This window comes from Ascaphus truei, chromosome 17 (assembly GCF_040206685.1).
Source record: "Ascaphus truei isolate aAscTru1 chromosome 17, aAscTru1.hap1, whole genome shotgun sequence".
Classification (NCBI taxonomy): domain Eukaryota; kingdom Metazoa; phylum Chordata; class Amphibia; order Anura; family Ascaphidae; genus Ascaphus; species Ascaphus truei.
This window is the reverse complement of record NC_134499.1, coordinates 42,451,092-42,464,439: the sequence shown is the minus strand read 5'-3', so window position 1 is coordinate 42,464,439 and position 13,348 is coordinate 42,451,092. Positions and strand designations below refer to the sequence as shown.

Genomic DNA, 13,348 nt, shown 5'->3' with positions numbered 1-13,348 from the left:
TACAGAAATGTATAGTAAGTACACAGCGCTATACAGAAATGGTACAGTAAGTACACAGCGCTATACAGAAATGGTACAGTAAGTACACAGCACTATACAGAAATGGTACAATAAGTACACAGCACTATACAGAAATGGTACAATAAGTACACAGCACTATACAGAAATGGTACAATAAGTACACAGCACTGTACAGAAATGGTACAGTAAGTACACAGCGCTATACAGAAATCCTAACGGTGCTAGAAAAGAGTTAATGACTAAGGAGCTAATGGAAATGTATTTCCCAAAGGAGTCAGTTGTAGTGCTAGAACATTGTGCTACAATACTTGCCAAAGTGCCATATAAAGCCAGTCTGGCAAATCAAGCAGGTCACATCATCATGCCTCATATGTTATCATGTAACAAAGTGACACATCGCTGGGGCTCACAGAATACTTACAGCAAATCTAGTGATAGCAACTCAATTTTGTGTCAGAAGCAGATTTGTTTTATAGTTTGTAGAGTGCTGTGTATTATAATTAGTAATGCAAAATATATTGGGTATTATACATATCTATACACACACACACACGCCCGCATAAACATATACACACACTGTAGCCACACTGAATGGTTATTCTGGCCACATCATGAGGGGCGAGGGGGGGGGGAGAACAAACTCTCCCCTCCCCCTCCTGCAGGCAGTTGTGGCTTTTACTGTCCCTAAAGCCGCTACGTTTCACTTTTTATGCCACGGCTCTGAGAACAGGAAGACTGGCTACATTTGTATATCTGCTACGGCATAACAATTCATACATTGCGAGGTAATGTTTCAGAGGAGAATATATGATTATTGGAACTTAAACTCTTTTTTATCTGCTGTAAAGGATGATCCAGGTTACATGGAGCCTATAGTGCACAGGGCTTAAATATGTTAAAAACTATAACATATATATACACAGTATAGATGTGTGTGTGTATAAACAAAGGATATTTTTTGGTTCAGGGGGAATTGTTAGTCAAGAAATTTATATCTAAGGGTTACGACATTCATGTCATTTTGGAGACATTCAAACAAGTTGGTGCCCTGGATCGCATAGCTTTACTCAATAAATCAAAAAAGAATTATCAAAAAGAAATAAACAACTATTGAGAAAAAAGTAGTTATACCAACAAAATCTCCTTTGTTTATTACCACATTTAATAATGCAGCAAAAAATATTAGTTCTATCCTAAACAAACACTGGAACATCATGCGAAGAGATCCTATTATTGGTTTAAAATTACCATCTAAAATTCCAATTATTTATAGGAAAGCCAGGAATATAAAAACTTTATTGGCACCTAGTCGTTTGAAAACAAACTCAGTTTCTCAAATAAAAAGGATACAAAAAAATGGCAATTCATCATGTGGTCGAAGTAGATGTTTAACTTGCAAACATATATATAAAAAGGATAATGTCACATCATATCATAATAAATCTACACATGTAATGAAAGGTCAAATCAATTGTCTATCCACATTTGTCATATATATGATCATATGCCCATGTGGCTATCAGTATGTGGGTAGAACTACACGTACATTAAGCACACGTTTTTTAGAACACAGACGCTATATTATTCATGGTATCACGACACACAATTTATCAAAAAAAATTTTGGAAACAAGTAATAAAGATCCATCCTCTTTGTTGGTGATGGGGTTAGAATTGATACCCTCCACTCTGTTAAGTGGAGATAGGCTTAAGAGACTAAATTTGCGTGAGACTTACTGGATATACATGTTAGACACCTTAAGTCCAGGTGGTCTAAACCAGCGTTTCCCAAATGGTGGGTCGCGACCCGGCAGCGGGCCACGGCACCAAAATTGCCGGGTCGCAGCGAGGCTGGCCGCGCGGTGTCTCCCGCCCCCCCTGCTCAATTTTAAAAAAATGGCGGCGATTCCCTTTGCGGTCCCGCGCGCTTGCGCAGGGCCCGCTCCCTTCCTCCCGCCCGCTCCCTTCCTCCCCCCGCTCCCAACGTGGGACGGAGGAGGAAGTACCAGCTCCTCTGCGGCCCGCACGTTACGTGGGACGGAGGGAGAAGTACAAGCTCCTACTGCGGCCTGCTTCCCCCCGCGGCCAGCTTCCCGAGCTCACCTCCCGTGGCACCCCCTCCCGAGCCCACCTCCCATGCCCCCAATCCCACCTCCCGTCCCGGACCGCAGGGGATATCGGGGGCAGCAGGGGAAAGCGTCCGGCGGCAAGGTAAGTCACCCCACCCAGTCACTGCCTCCCACCCAAGTGCCCCTGGCCCCCTCCCTCCCACCCAAGTGCCCCTGGCCCCCTCCCTCCCATCCAAGTGCCCCTGGCCCCCTCCCTCCCACCCAAGTGCCCCTGGTCCCCGAACCTCCCACCCACCCAAGTGCCCCTGGCCTACTCCAACCCACCCACCCAAGTGCCCCTGGCCCCCTAAGTGCCCCTGGCCCCCTCCCACCCACCCAAGTGCCCCTGGCCCCCGAATGTCCCACCCACCCAAGTGCCCCTGGCCCCCTCCCTCCCACCCAAGTGCCCCTGGCCCCCTCTCTCCCACCCAAGTGCCCCTGGCCCCCTCTCCAGTCACTCACATCCGTCGTTGCCTGTAATTCACTGTTTGTGTCTGTGTGCGTATAGGGGAGAGCGAGTGTGTGTGTATCTGTATCAGTGTGTGTGTATCTGTATCAGTGTGTGTGTGTGTATCAGTGTGTGTGTATCAGTGTGTGTGTGTAGCAGTGTCTCTGTGTGGCTGCGTGTGTGTGTCAGTGGCTACGTGTGTGTGTATCAGAGGCTGTGTGTATGTATCATTGTGTGTGTCAGTGGCTGCGTGTGTCAGTGGCTGTGTGTGTGTGTGTATCAGTGGCTGTGTGTGTGTCTGTGTGTGTATCAGTGGCTGTGTGTGTGTGTGTGTGTGTGTGTTTGTGTGTATCAGTGGCTGTGTGTGTGTCTGTGCAGGCCCTATAGGCCAGTATAGGCGATACATTTTTTAGTGGGTCACGAAGGAGAAGTTCAAAAATAAGAGGTAGTGTCCTGGGAGCTAGTCAAGCCCCCTGGACTAGGCCAGACCCGTTCCCCATAGGCCCCAGCTAGTTTCCCCTACATGGTAGTGGAGTACTGTTGGGCTGGCCAATAGTAAGGTACTTGCCCCTTAGTGTGTGGAAGATCTAGCGGAGCAGACAGAACTGCAGTGGAGGATTCCCCAGGTTTGTGGAATGGCCACCCGGTACTACCAGATGTACGGCGGGAAGGGGATTGTGTCAGAGGCCCTGCATCGTGGGATCATGGATACGGCTTGTCTGAGCATACCCTGGTGTACCCAGGAAGGTACCCACATGCACCAACACCACATGGAGAGGGTAGCGCTGCCCTCACAGATATCCCTGGGTGGGATTGTTCTGCTGGTCGCCAGGTTCTAGGTGAGAAATGAGAGGCCGGGTGTAAGAGATGTGTGCAGAGGTATTTAATGAAGACCGATTAGGGTGAAATTAAATCCTTGCTTTATTGCGCCTGTTCCTTTAACAAGGCAAAACATACAAAAAGAAACAAAATAAAGGCCTACTCCACTTTGGAGAATAACTAAACCTTTAGTCTAGCCCCTTCTAACTGGGTGGGTAACTTGGCTGATTACCACCCCAAACATATATATGTGCATGTGTTTATGTGTATGTGCACACACACACACACACACACACACACACACACACACACACACACACACACACACACACACACACACACACACACACAACAGTCCAACAATAAAGTCTCATATCTGTTTCTGTTGTTGTTGCTGTAGGGGAAGGCCTCTCTTTTCTCCTGAGTCAGCACCCGTGTGTGCTATGGCACTCTCGGTGTCCAGGTGTAGAGGTCTTGTACCTTGTCTTGCTGTCAGCATACAGCCTTCTGTGTGCATCAAGACATCATATTTTCATCAAGTGAGGCCAGTTGTGGGCTAAGGGAATCTCTGCAGTCCTCGTTCTCCTTATGTCAGCCCAAATGTGAGCTAAGGAATCTCTCTCCTGTTTCTCACATCAGGCTTTTCTAAGAATCGTAATCAGCCAGGTGGAGTCTGGTTGATTGCCTGTGTGCAATTAACCAGCACACTGCTGGATTTAGAGGCAGTTTATCTCAAACAGTGATAAGTCCCTGTTACACTGGGAAGGGAAGGGAGGAGCGTGACAGCCAAACCCTGACAGCTGGATATCTTATTTACGCTATATATATTAACTGCCCTATACTACACCAAAATAACCTATACTGCTTTCTTCCAGATCTGACTCTCAAGCTTCACACGGGAGAAATCGGAATCCCCCCTAACCCAGAACACCTCCCCTCCAACATATAACATTGTGGGAATGAGGATACCTGGACATTGAGGGACTGCGGATCAGGTAAGATCCCAGGCGGGATTGCTGCTTTAGAAACTGTGAAGCGGGGCATCCAGACACTGGTTAAGGGGTTCAGGAAATTAGTCATTCACATCTGGCTTTTTTTTCTAGATTTGCGAGGTCATCCGTCATATACACACACACACACGTTGTTATTAGTTCTTATTAGGAATTTATGGTACAAGAAGAAGAGATCAGTGTATCTCAAAAGCTCGCATAAATAAAGCCTTTTTTAGCCACAGAACGACATTGTCTATTCATTTTTGATTATTACGCTCGGCTAACATATGTCCTGTGTTGCTTTTAAGTGAGCATGTTCTACATTTCGGGTTTATTTCCGCTCCTTATTCCATGAATCCCAAACCACACACACACACACACACACACACACACACACACACACACACACACACACACACACACACACACACACACACACACACACACACACACACACACACACACACACACACACACACACACACACACACACACACAGAGTTCATAACAGAGAATCAGTTTGCACTCGAAATAGACAGACTGCCTTGTCTCTGTTTGAAGTCTAATTGGGGAAATCATTCAACATTATTTCAGTCCTTGTAGAAACAGATTCATTTATCTTCATTGAAATGTTGCGTTTATGCTGTTTATTAATATCTGACTGCAGTGGTTAAAATATCTGGTATTGGAGCAATTGATGACCATGGAAAAATCTGTCTATAGTTAAGAAAACATAACTAGTTATTATGAAACTTCTGTTGACACTAAACTTAGATTTTCTATTTTTAAAATCTGCTTCTAATTTTAAATGGAGCCGGTGTTACGGTTATAGAAGTGTTGGGTCTATTGGAGTTTCTGTGTAAGTATTTATAACATCAAGTTCAGAAGTTATTAGGTTCAAAAGAACCCGTGAAAACAATCACTGTTCTAATTAACATGGTAATAAAATATCATTTCCAGACAAACTGCAGTAGCAATAAACAGCTAATTTATGATCACACAAGTGAAATCTTAATCTATATTTAGACATGGCAAATGATGTCTCAATTTAGTAATACAAATGTGTTATATTCTTATTGAAACTTATGCTGAATATAAATAAAACACTTCTATTAATAACAGAGTTTCCAATCGGCAGGGTTGGGAATAACCTGAGATTTAACCAACAGGTTTCACTATGCCTGTTGGATTTCCATCTTTATCAAATGTATGTACTGTACAGTATGTATATCTTTATTATTCAGTGTCATCCGGGTACATAGCACTTTACAGTACACGTAACATAATATTATAACATAATAGGAACAATTGCTTAAGACAGGGGTACGCAAACTTCCTCAGGTACGCCCACCGCCCTGCCTGCTCTGTCCCTAGGTCATGCCCACCCCTTACCTTGAATGTGGCGTCAAATGACGCCGCGGAGTAAATTGATTAAACACCTCCACAGCGGGAATTGCGTCAGAGTTTTTTTTAATTTGTGGGTCTGTCCTTTTGGCACAAATGCCCAATAAATAGTTCATTTTTTTGCCTCCAGCCCTTTTTGTTTATTTGCAGTGCTCTACTTTCCATTCTTCCTGTTTTTGTTTATCCCGCGGTATTGAAGCCCGCCGCCCGGTTTGATACCGGTGCTATACAGCTGTTTTTCCATCGTGACGATTTCCTCCATAGCAGCTGTGCGGTCCTTGCCCGGCCAGTGTAGGGACGGTGCTCCACCCACCAACACTGACACCGCGGGAGAAGGGCGTCTGACCAGGACTGTCATCGCGGAGGTGTGGACCGTCTACTTGTCCCCCACGAGCCGCCACCCCTGTACGGAGCCTAACAGCAACATGGCGAGAGGATACATAGGCACCCGGTGAGTGAGAAGGAGAATCTGCAGGTGCAGGACTCCGCCACGGTCATCAGGCTACGCATCCCGGGTTGCCACCCCCACAGGGAGAGAAGGAGGATCTGTCCTACCTGTATCTCTGGCTACGTGGGTTCAGATCATTCTGGCGGGCCTCCACAGACTGCTACCTCCACGCGGGGCTCAGGTGAGGTGATTTCGCACCAGTTCCATACACACTTGGCTGAAGCATATGGACTAACAGCTCTCATTATTTAGATACCGGCATTTGACTTATGAATATATTTCTACAGTCTCATTAACGTTATCAAGACACCGCAGTGTTTGTAGCATCAGAATTGGGGACATCCCCTCTCTTCTCATCCCTTAAATTGTCAGGGATTTTATGAGAATTTTGTCTCGCACTTTTTTCTGTGGTTGTAACGGTTACTTTTTCCGCTAATACTTTTCCACTTTAACTCGCCCTTTCTGACACTTGAATGGTGTTGTAAGGTGTTAACATGATTGGGGCGTGGTATAAACTGCATAACACGGGATCCACACACGACATTCCAGGTGATATACAGTAGCAGGAAATGAACAATGTTCCAATACATGTAGCTGGAGTTGGGGAGAGTACTGGTCCAGAGAACCATGTCCAAATGCAGGTAATAATAATATAATAATAATAATAATAACAATACAGATGTAGCCAGCATTATTGTGAGGTATACAATAACACATTAGACCCGCTCCTTTTTGCACATGGCTGATTGAATGAAATCTCAGCTCCTCCCACTGCCGCGTTATACAAGCCTCACTAATACGCATCAGCGGGAGGAATAACGGTGGATACATCTGCACTTAATGCTTATGTATTGCTGACATTGTACACGTGCATGAGCCCAGGCTTATTCTCGTGTTTGTTGTGCCTCGGTGCTATGCTATACAGCACCTTCCAGCGCTGGAAGACACCGGGCTACCCCACTTTAATGAGATATCACATGTCTGTCAGAAGGTGCAAAAGCACAGCTTTGGGAATTACTATGGCCAAAGTGACTGTCCCAGGTCACAAGGAGAGCTGGCCTTGGATTTAACCACTTCAAAGACAGTGTTCTTACCATAAGGCTACTCACCGTGCCAAGCAATGCTATTATAGGTAGTGTAGTGTTAGGCATATATCAAGTCCTTTGTAGCACTTAATGAATAGCTAGCCCATGAGAATTTGGTCCATTGGGCTACTATGGAGTTATTAATAACATACAGTATGCATGTTGTGAGTTAGCTTAAGTAGGGCGTTTATGTAGTGTACATCATTTGGCTATTTTATTGTCTATTTTATTGTCTGTGTTATTTATTGCTTAGTTAACGTATTATTCTTATCACACTGTTAAATAAGAATTTAGACTGGTGGTGGCTATGAGAGTCTCTGGTAGATATGTTCCAGTTTTGGGGTGCACGGTAAGAGAAAGAGCGTCCGGATACATTGCTGAGCCTTGGGACCATGAACAGTCTTTTGGAGTCTGATCTCAGATGATAAGGGCTGCATGTGGTAGGGGTGAGGAGCTTGTTCAGGTAGCTGGGTAGCTTGCCCAGAAAGTATTTGAAGGCAAGACAGGAAAGGTGAACTTTGCGCCTAGACTCTAGTGATGACCAATCTAGTTCTTTGAGCATTTTGCAGTGATATGTGTTGTAACCAGCTCTAGGTAATATTTGTGAATAATCTGAAGGATGAACAGACCTTATTCAACTTTTATATATACTTTGAGGTTAAGCAAAAGCTTCAGGAATGGAGCGTGTCTTGCATCAGCCGGCTGATGTGCAGAGAGAGAGGTATTTTGTGCTGGCTTCTGTTAGTTAAGTATAGAAAATGAGAAATGATACACATCATTTAATCCCAGATCATTTTCATCAAGGGATAACTTGCTTGATAATGATGGTTTATGAGGTGAAGTCAAGGGCTTTTCTTTCTCTGATTGTTAAATGTCCTTCAATAAATGTATTAACAATGTATTTTTGATGACATATAAGTAACAATTTTATTTCAGTAATTTATTAAAACAAAACACCATTTAAAAACAACTGGTAAACCGTTGTTATATGTTGTACCTTTAAAAATAATAATAATAATAATTTAGGACACTGTGAAGGTCTATTTACTAAAGTATCCCAGTTGCAAAAACAGACAAGATGGATTTATCAAAGAAAATAATCTAATTGAAAGCAGTGGGAATGTCTCCTAAATCTGGTGCAATGATGCCCTGATTTTGCCCAAGAGTCTTAGATGTGAGACTGGTAAATAACCCCCTGCATGTTTAATAAGTTGTCAAGCAATGAAACATCAACATTGCCAAGTATGATGACATTAATATCATTTTGTAACACTGCCCTTGGGTTCTCCCAGCCTGAGAGGTTCTGCAAAGCAGGACTGAGTGTTAGAAACATCTGTTATATGAAAAGAGACTTCGAACCCGAGGTTCTGCTGCTCACTTGAATGAGCCAGATGTGTCTCCTGGCACAAAAAGATGTCTTGTAGAATAGCCTTGCTTAGTAAATGCAGACCCTGATATGCCGCTCTAAATGCCAATGTCATGCAAAGTGAGGAACAGGTCTGTTCCTTTTTGTGTGAGTGCCCGGTTGCGATAAGTACTTTCTTCCCCTTTGACCCACTGAGGAGGCAAAGAACAGATACGTTATGGTTGATGTTTGACCTGTTATATACTGATATATCATTCAATTTAAATGTCCTAAAGCAACAGTAAGATTTGTTCTGGAAACTCGCAATTTCCACGGAAGATCTGGAATATGGTTACATATTTGCTATTATTTATAACAGACTAACGTGCTAAAATGGGAAGGTTTTTCCCAATGTTTATGGGTGAGGAGAATTAAAAGCAACATAGAGGATTACAACTGGGCTCTCAGGCTAGAGACAGACCCAGAACCTACGTGCACCGCAAGACACCCAGTCCCAATGTTTATACTGCCGCTCTCTTAGGCAAGTTATTGTATGAAAACGCATGTAATACAGACTGACCCAACATTGGGTTCTTCATGGAAGGAAAGGCCCAAAATGTAGCCCAAAGTCTGGTAAGAGCAGACAACATAAAGAAATATAGGAAAACAAATATTTGTCTGCTCCACGTCCTGGTTTGGTACTAAATAGAGAATTCATACCCAAATTACCAGCGAAACCACAAGCCATTCATCTTCTAAAATGCCCTTGTGGGTTTTTGTACGTTCACAAAACAAATCAGCCACTAAAACCAGATTTACCTAAAATAGACAGGGGTCTGGAAAGACCACATTGGTCAAACACAGAGGCGAGATGATAAATACTGTATCAAGCTCCCAATTTTTATTCCAGTTTTCTCTGCTTTTTGATACAGGATAAAGACCCCCTTTTCCTCCAGACGTTTGTATGCGGGGAACATGGGGTCCTTTTCTACACTCTTATTTTAATACCTTTTGTTCTTTTTTATTGGTAGTATAGGATACCTGGTGGATTCCCATGGGACTATATTTGTATATACACATAACCCTTGAGTTCAGTATGTACGTACAGTATATATAACCTTTTCTAATATATCCATTAGATATCCAATTGTTTTGTGTTACTTGCTTTTATGGGTACGGTGTTGTCCTTAACGCAGGTTACCTTAGTACCAGCTTCCGGCGCGTCCGACTGATTCTGTGGTAACACGCCATTACCTTACCATGTGCACAGCAAACACAAGTACCACTTGTGAAATAAAAATCTATTTAACACGGACCCTATACGCTTATACCCGCCGCATTACACAACTTTTCAGCACAGCCTGGGTTACAGAAGTGCAGAGCCAGTAACCCACTCACAGACAACTGTTTGGTACTTTTGGGTCTCATCAGTGTGACGCTGGTTATACTGTCTGCAGTGTGAACCTGGGATAACAAGCGATAAGGAGCAGCTCAGTGAGTAAAAACACTGACTGGCACTGAGAGTTTGAATCAGGGGAGCCTGGTTCAATTCCCGGTGTCGGCTCTTTGTGACGTTGGGCAAGTCACTTTATCTCCCTGTGCGGCAGGCGCCAAAAAAATAGATTGTAAGCTCCACGGGGCAGGGACCTCAGCCTGCAAAATGTTTCTGTAAAGCGCTGCGTACAACTAGCAGCGCTATACAAGAACATGCTATTATTATTATTATTATTATTATTTGTATTTGCGGTACACTGTACGGTGGAGGGTTTTGGTTTTTGTCACTTTGTTACCCACCATAACGTATTTAATGTGTTTTTGAAATCTATCCCAGCTTCACATTGCAAAGCCAGTATAACCATCCTCACACTGATGTCTGTGAGTAGGTTACTAGCTCTGCACTTCTTTAACCCATGCTGTGCTGGAAAGCTGTGTAATACAGCAGGCATAAGCTTATGAGGTCCATGATAACATATGATACAACGCACTATGTCTTTCACAGGGAGACAGAATAGCGTAGAGATATACTGCATGCACTTACAGACTACCCCACTGTATGGGTGATATGGCATTGGGGGTATTTACAGAGCATGGCTTCTTCATAAGATACCTTCAAGCATGGCTTAGAAAAGCCCTTTATACCCAACGGGGCATACAGTAGGATATCTTCTGACAGTGGAATGTTTTCTATGGAGTAACGCCACAGTACAAGTGGCCCTTAGGGTCCAGGTGTCTGAAGGTGCCGTCCAGAACCGAAGGTGTCTTATGGAGTAGAACATTTTTCGCAAATATGGCCCGTATTTTGATGCGTCACTGACAATCATCCAATTATGTTCTTACCTCAATAATATAATCCTTTCCATCCTTCCCATGAACAACTTTAACAGCACAAACGTCCAACCCTCCAAAGATTTCTGAACAGGTATCAACCCAGAGCTTATATCTGTAAAAACAAGCAAATACCATTAAAGCCGCAGTCCAAGATACAGTTTATTTTTTTACATTATTATTATTTCCCTTTAATATGTGCATCAATACAATCCACACAATGATAAGTAATTAGCTAAGTTGCCGATCGATCCATTGTCCTGTGATCGACCGGTCAAGATTCGGCTCGGGGGTTCAGTAAATGGCTGTCAGTGCAGCAGAAGAGGACCAAATATGCACGGTTCTGTGGAGAAGATCATGTGACCAGGCAGTCACTAGATACAATTGGTGCACTGCTAGAGAGAGGGCAGGGCTCAAAAGGGGTGTGCCAGAGCCTGTTTCAGAAGAGGAAGAGGATGTGACTTTGTAAATGGTTGCTATAGAAACAAAAAAATGCTTGTTACATTATAATACATTAAAAAATGTCTTTCAGAGTATTTACTTTTTAAATACTACAAGTATTTTCTCATAGTATAGAACTGATTTATTTTAAAAAAAACCTCACATGTAGAATATTGCTTGGCCTGCAGCTTTAACAAACTATCATCTGTACGAGATATTCTTGTGGCGTTTAAAGTGAAGCCCAAATGATGTGGGCTTCCTACTGTAAGTGTATGAAATGTAACTCACTGTTTTCTTTAGTTTTTGGAGTTGTATGTGTATACTGTTCATTTTAAGCATTAAACAGTAAGGTGGCGTAGGTTTCAAGCTTCTAAGAAATGCACAGAAAAACGCCCCACTTATTTGAGCTTTCATCTGCGATAGATACTTGTTAATCATGTGTCTTACAATTGTTTTAGTGCTTCCAATGTCAACTTAGCTTTCTGCATTTATTTTGTGATCCAGGACAAAGGTTTTAATATTTCAAGCTCATTCCAGGCTCTAATCAGGGTTCTCATATTGCTCATTCATTTGAACATAGCGATGTCACCTGAGAAAGCGGAGGTAGCCATTTTGTTCTACCCTAGAAAACTCAAGAAAGTGTCGAAGTTTTTTTTTTAAATACAGTATCTCTGGACTTGGGGAGTTCTTCACTGTATGATTGATACATGTACAGTACCTGGAGTTCATGAGGTTCTGATTACTTAAAGGGAAATCTGAGGGAACGGCTGCTTTAAGTCTCCCTCGAGACATCACAGGTTGGATTCGGTCTCTCTGGTACTATTTTATGACTCAATGAAAACAATTTGTGCAGTCCAAAATTGCGACCAAAATAGTTGTACTCGCTGGTTTTGGACACCTGTCCTGTATTGGTGCAGTGTAATTTTAAGCTTCAAAGAGATTTATTTTTTTGTGATCAAAAGAACTGGAAAAACAATATTTGTTTTTCCAGTAAAAGAACTGAGAGGAAATACAAATATGCCGGGTTCAATATTTGCTCAGTTTTTTAACAAGTTTGTGGGAATGGAAAATAAACATTGAATTGAAAGTAATTTACATTGCAAGCACTTTTTATGCCTATAAAAGTGAACTGTAAGTAGTAATTATAATAAGTAATGTAAGTATATAATATGCATACATACATACTGTACATACATACATGCATACTGTACATACATACTGTCCATACATACTATGCATGCATACATACACTGTACATATATACATGAATATATACATACTGTACATACATACATGCATACAGTACATACATACATGCATGCATACACAGAAGGCATTGATGCTTATTTTCCTGCAAATTAAATTGTAGACTTTGTATTATTCTTTTCACTTTTTATCGTTCTTGCAGATGGCAGTTTTACTGGAATAACGTCTAGTCCACATTATGTTTATCAGAACCTGACTGTTTAAATCTGCAAGGTCCGTAACTAACTGCTGACCAAACTGACACGCTGCTTCTCTCCCCACCTTTAAGTCAAACCTTACAATTCACCTCTGCATTTATGCATTTAATAGAATGGGCTCATGGCTCTTGTCCCATACTCTGTCACTCCTACCAACCATTGTGATCAAGCACTGCCATATACTGCACTTATTTCCTCACCTGCTGTGTCTGTAAGTCTCCCAACATACCACTTAGATTGTAAGCTCTCCGGGCAAGAATTTACTTTCTTACTGTCTGATTTTGTTTTTTGCACTTATTGTATTATAATTCCCTTTAGTGTGTTGTCTCTTTGTCACTGCTTAGTAAATATGTGCCATCACCTTTACTGTATCTCACGATGATTAATGCTTTTCCGTATATGCTCATTGTAAAATGCTACACCACCTTTTTCTTCTGGAGATGGACCATC

General features: G+C 42.5%; 1 protein-coding gene across 2 annotated transcripts in view; it reads right to left on the bottom strand.

Moving 5' to 3' along the window:
- Nucleotides 1–13,348, bottom strand: part of SYN2 (synapsin II) — a 224,150-nt gene that overhangs the window by 26,650 nt on the left and 184,152 nt on the right. For both annotated transcript variants that reach the window (XM_075574945.1, XM_075574946.1), the window contains exon 9: nt 11,007–11,109. In XM_075574945.1, the coding sequence (XP_075431060.1) occupies nt 11,007–11,109 (103 nt within the window). The remainder of the gene's footprint in view (nt 1–11,006; nt 11,110–13,348) is intronic.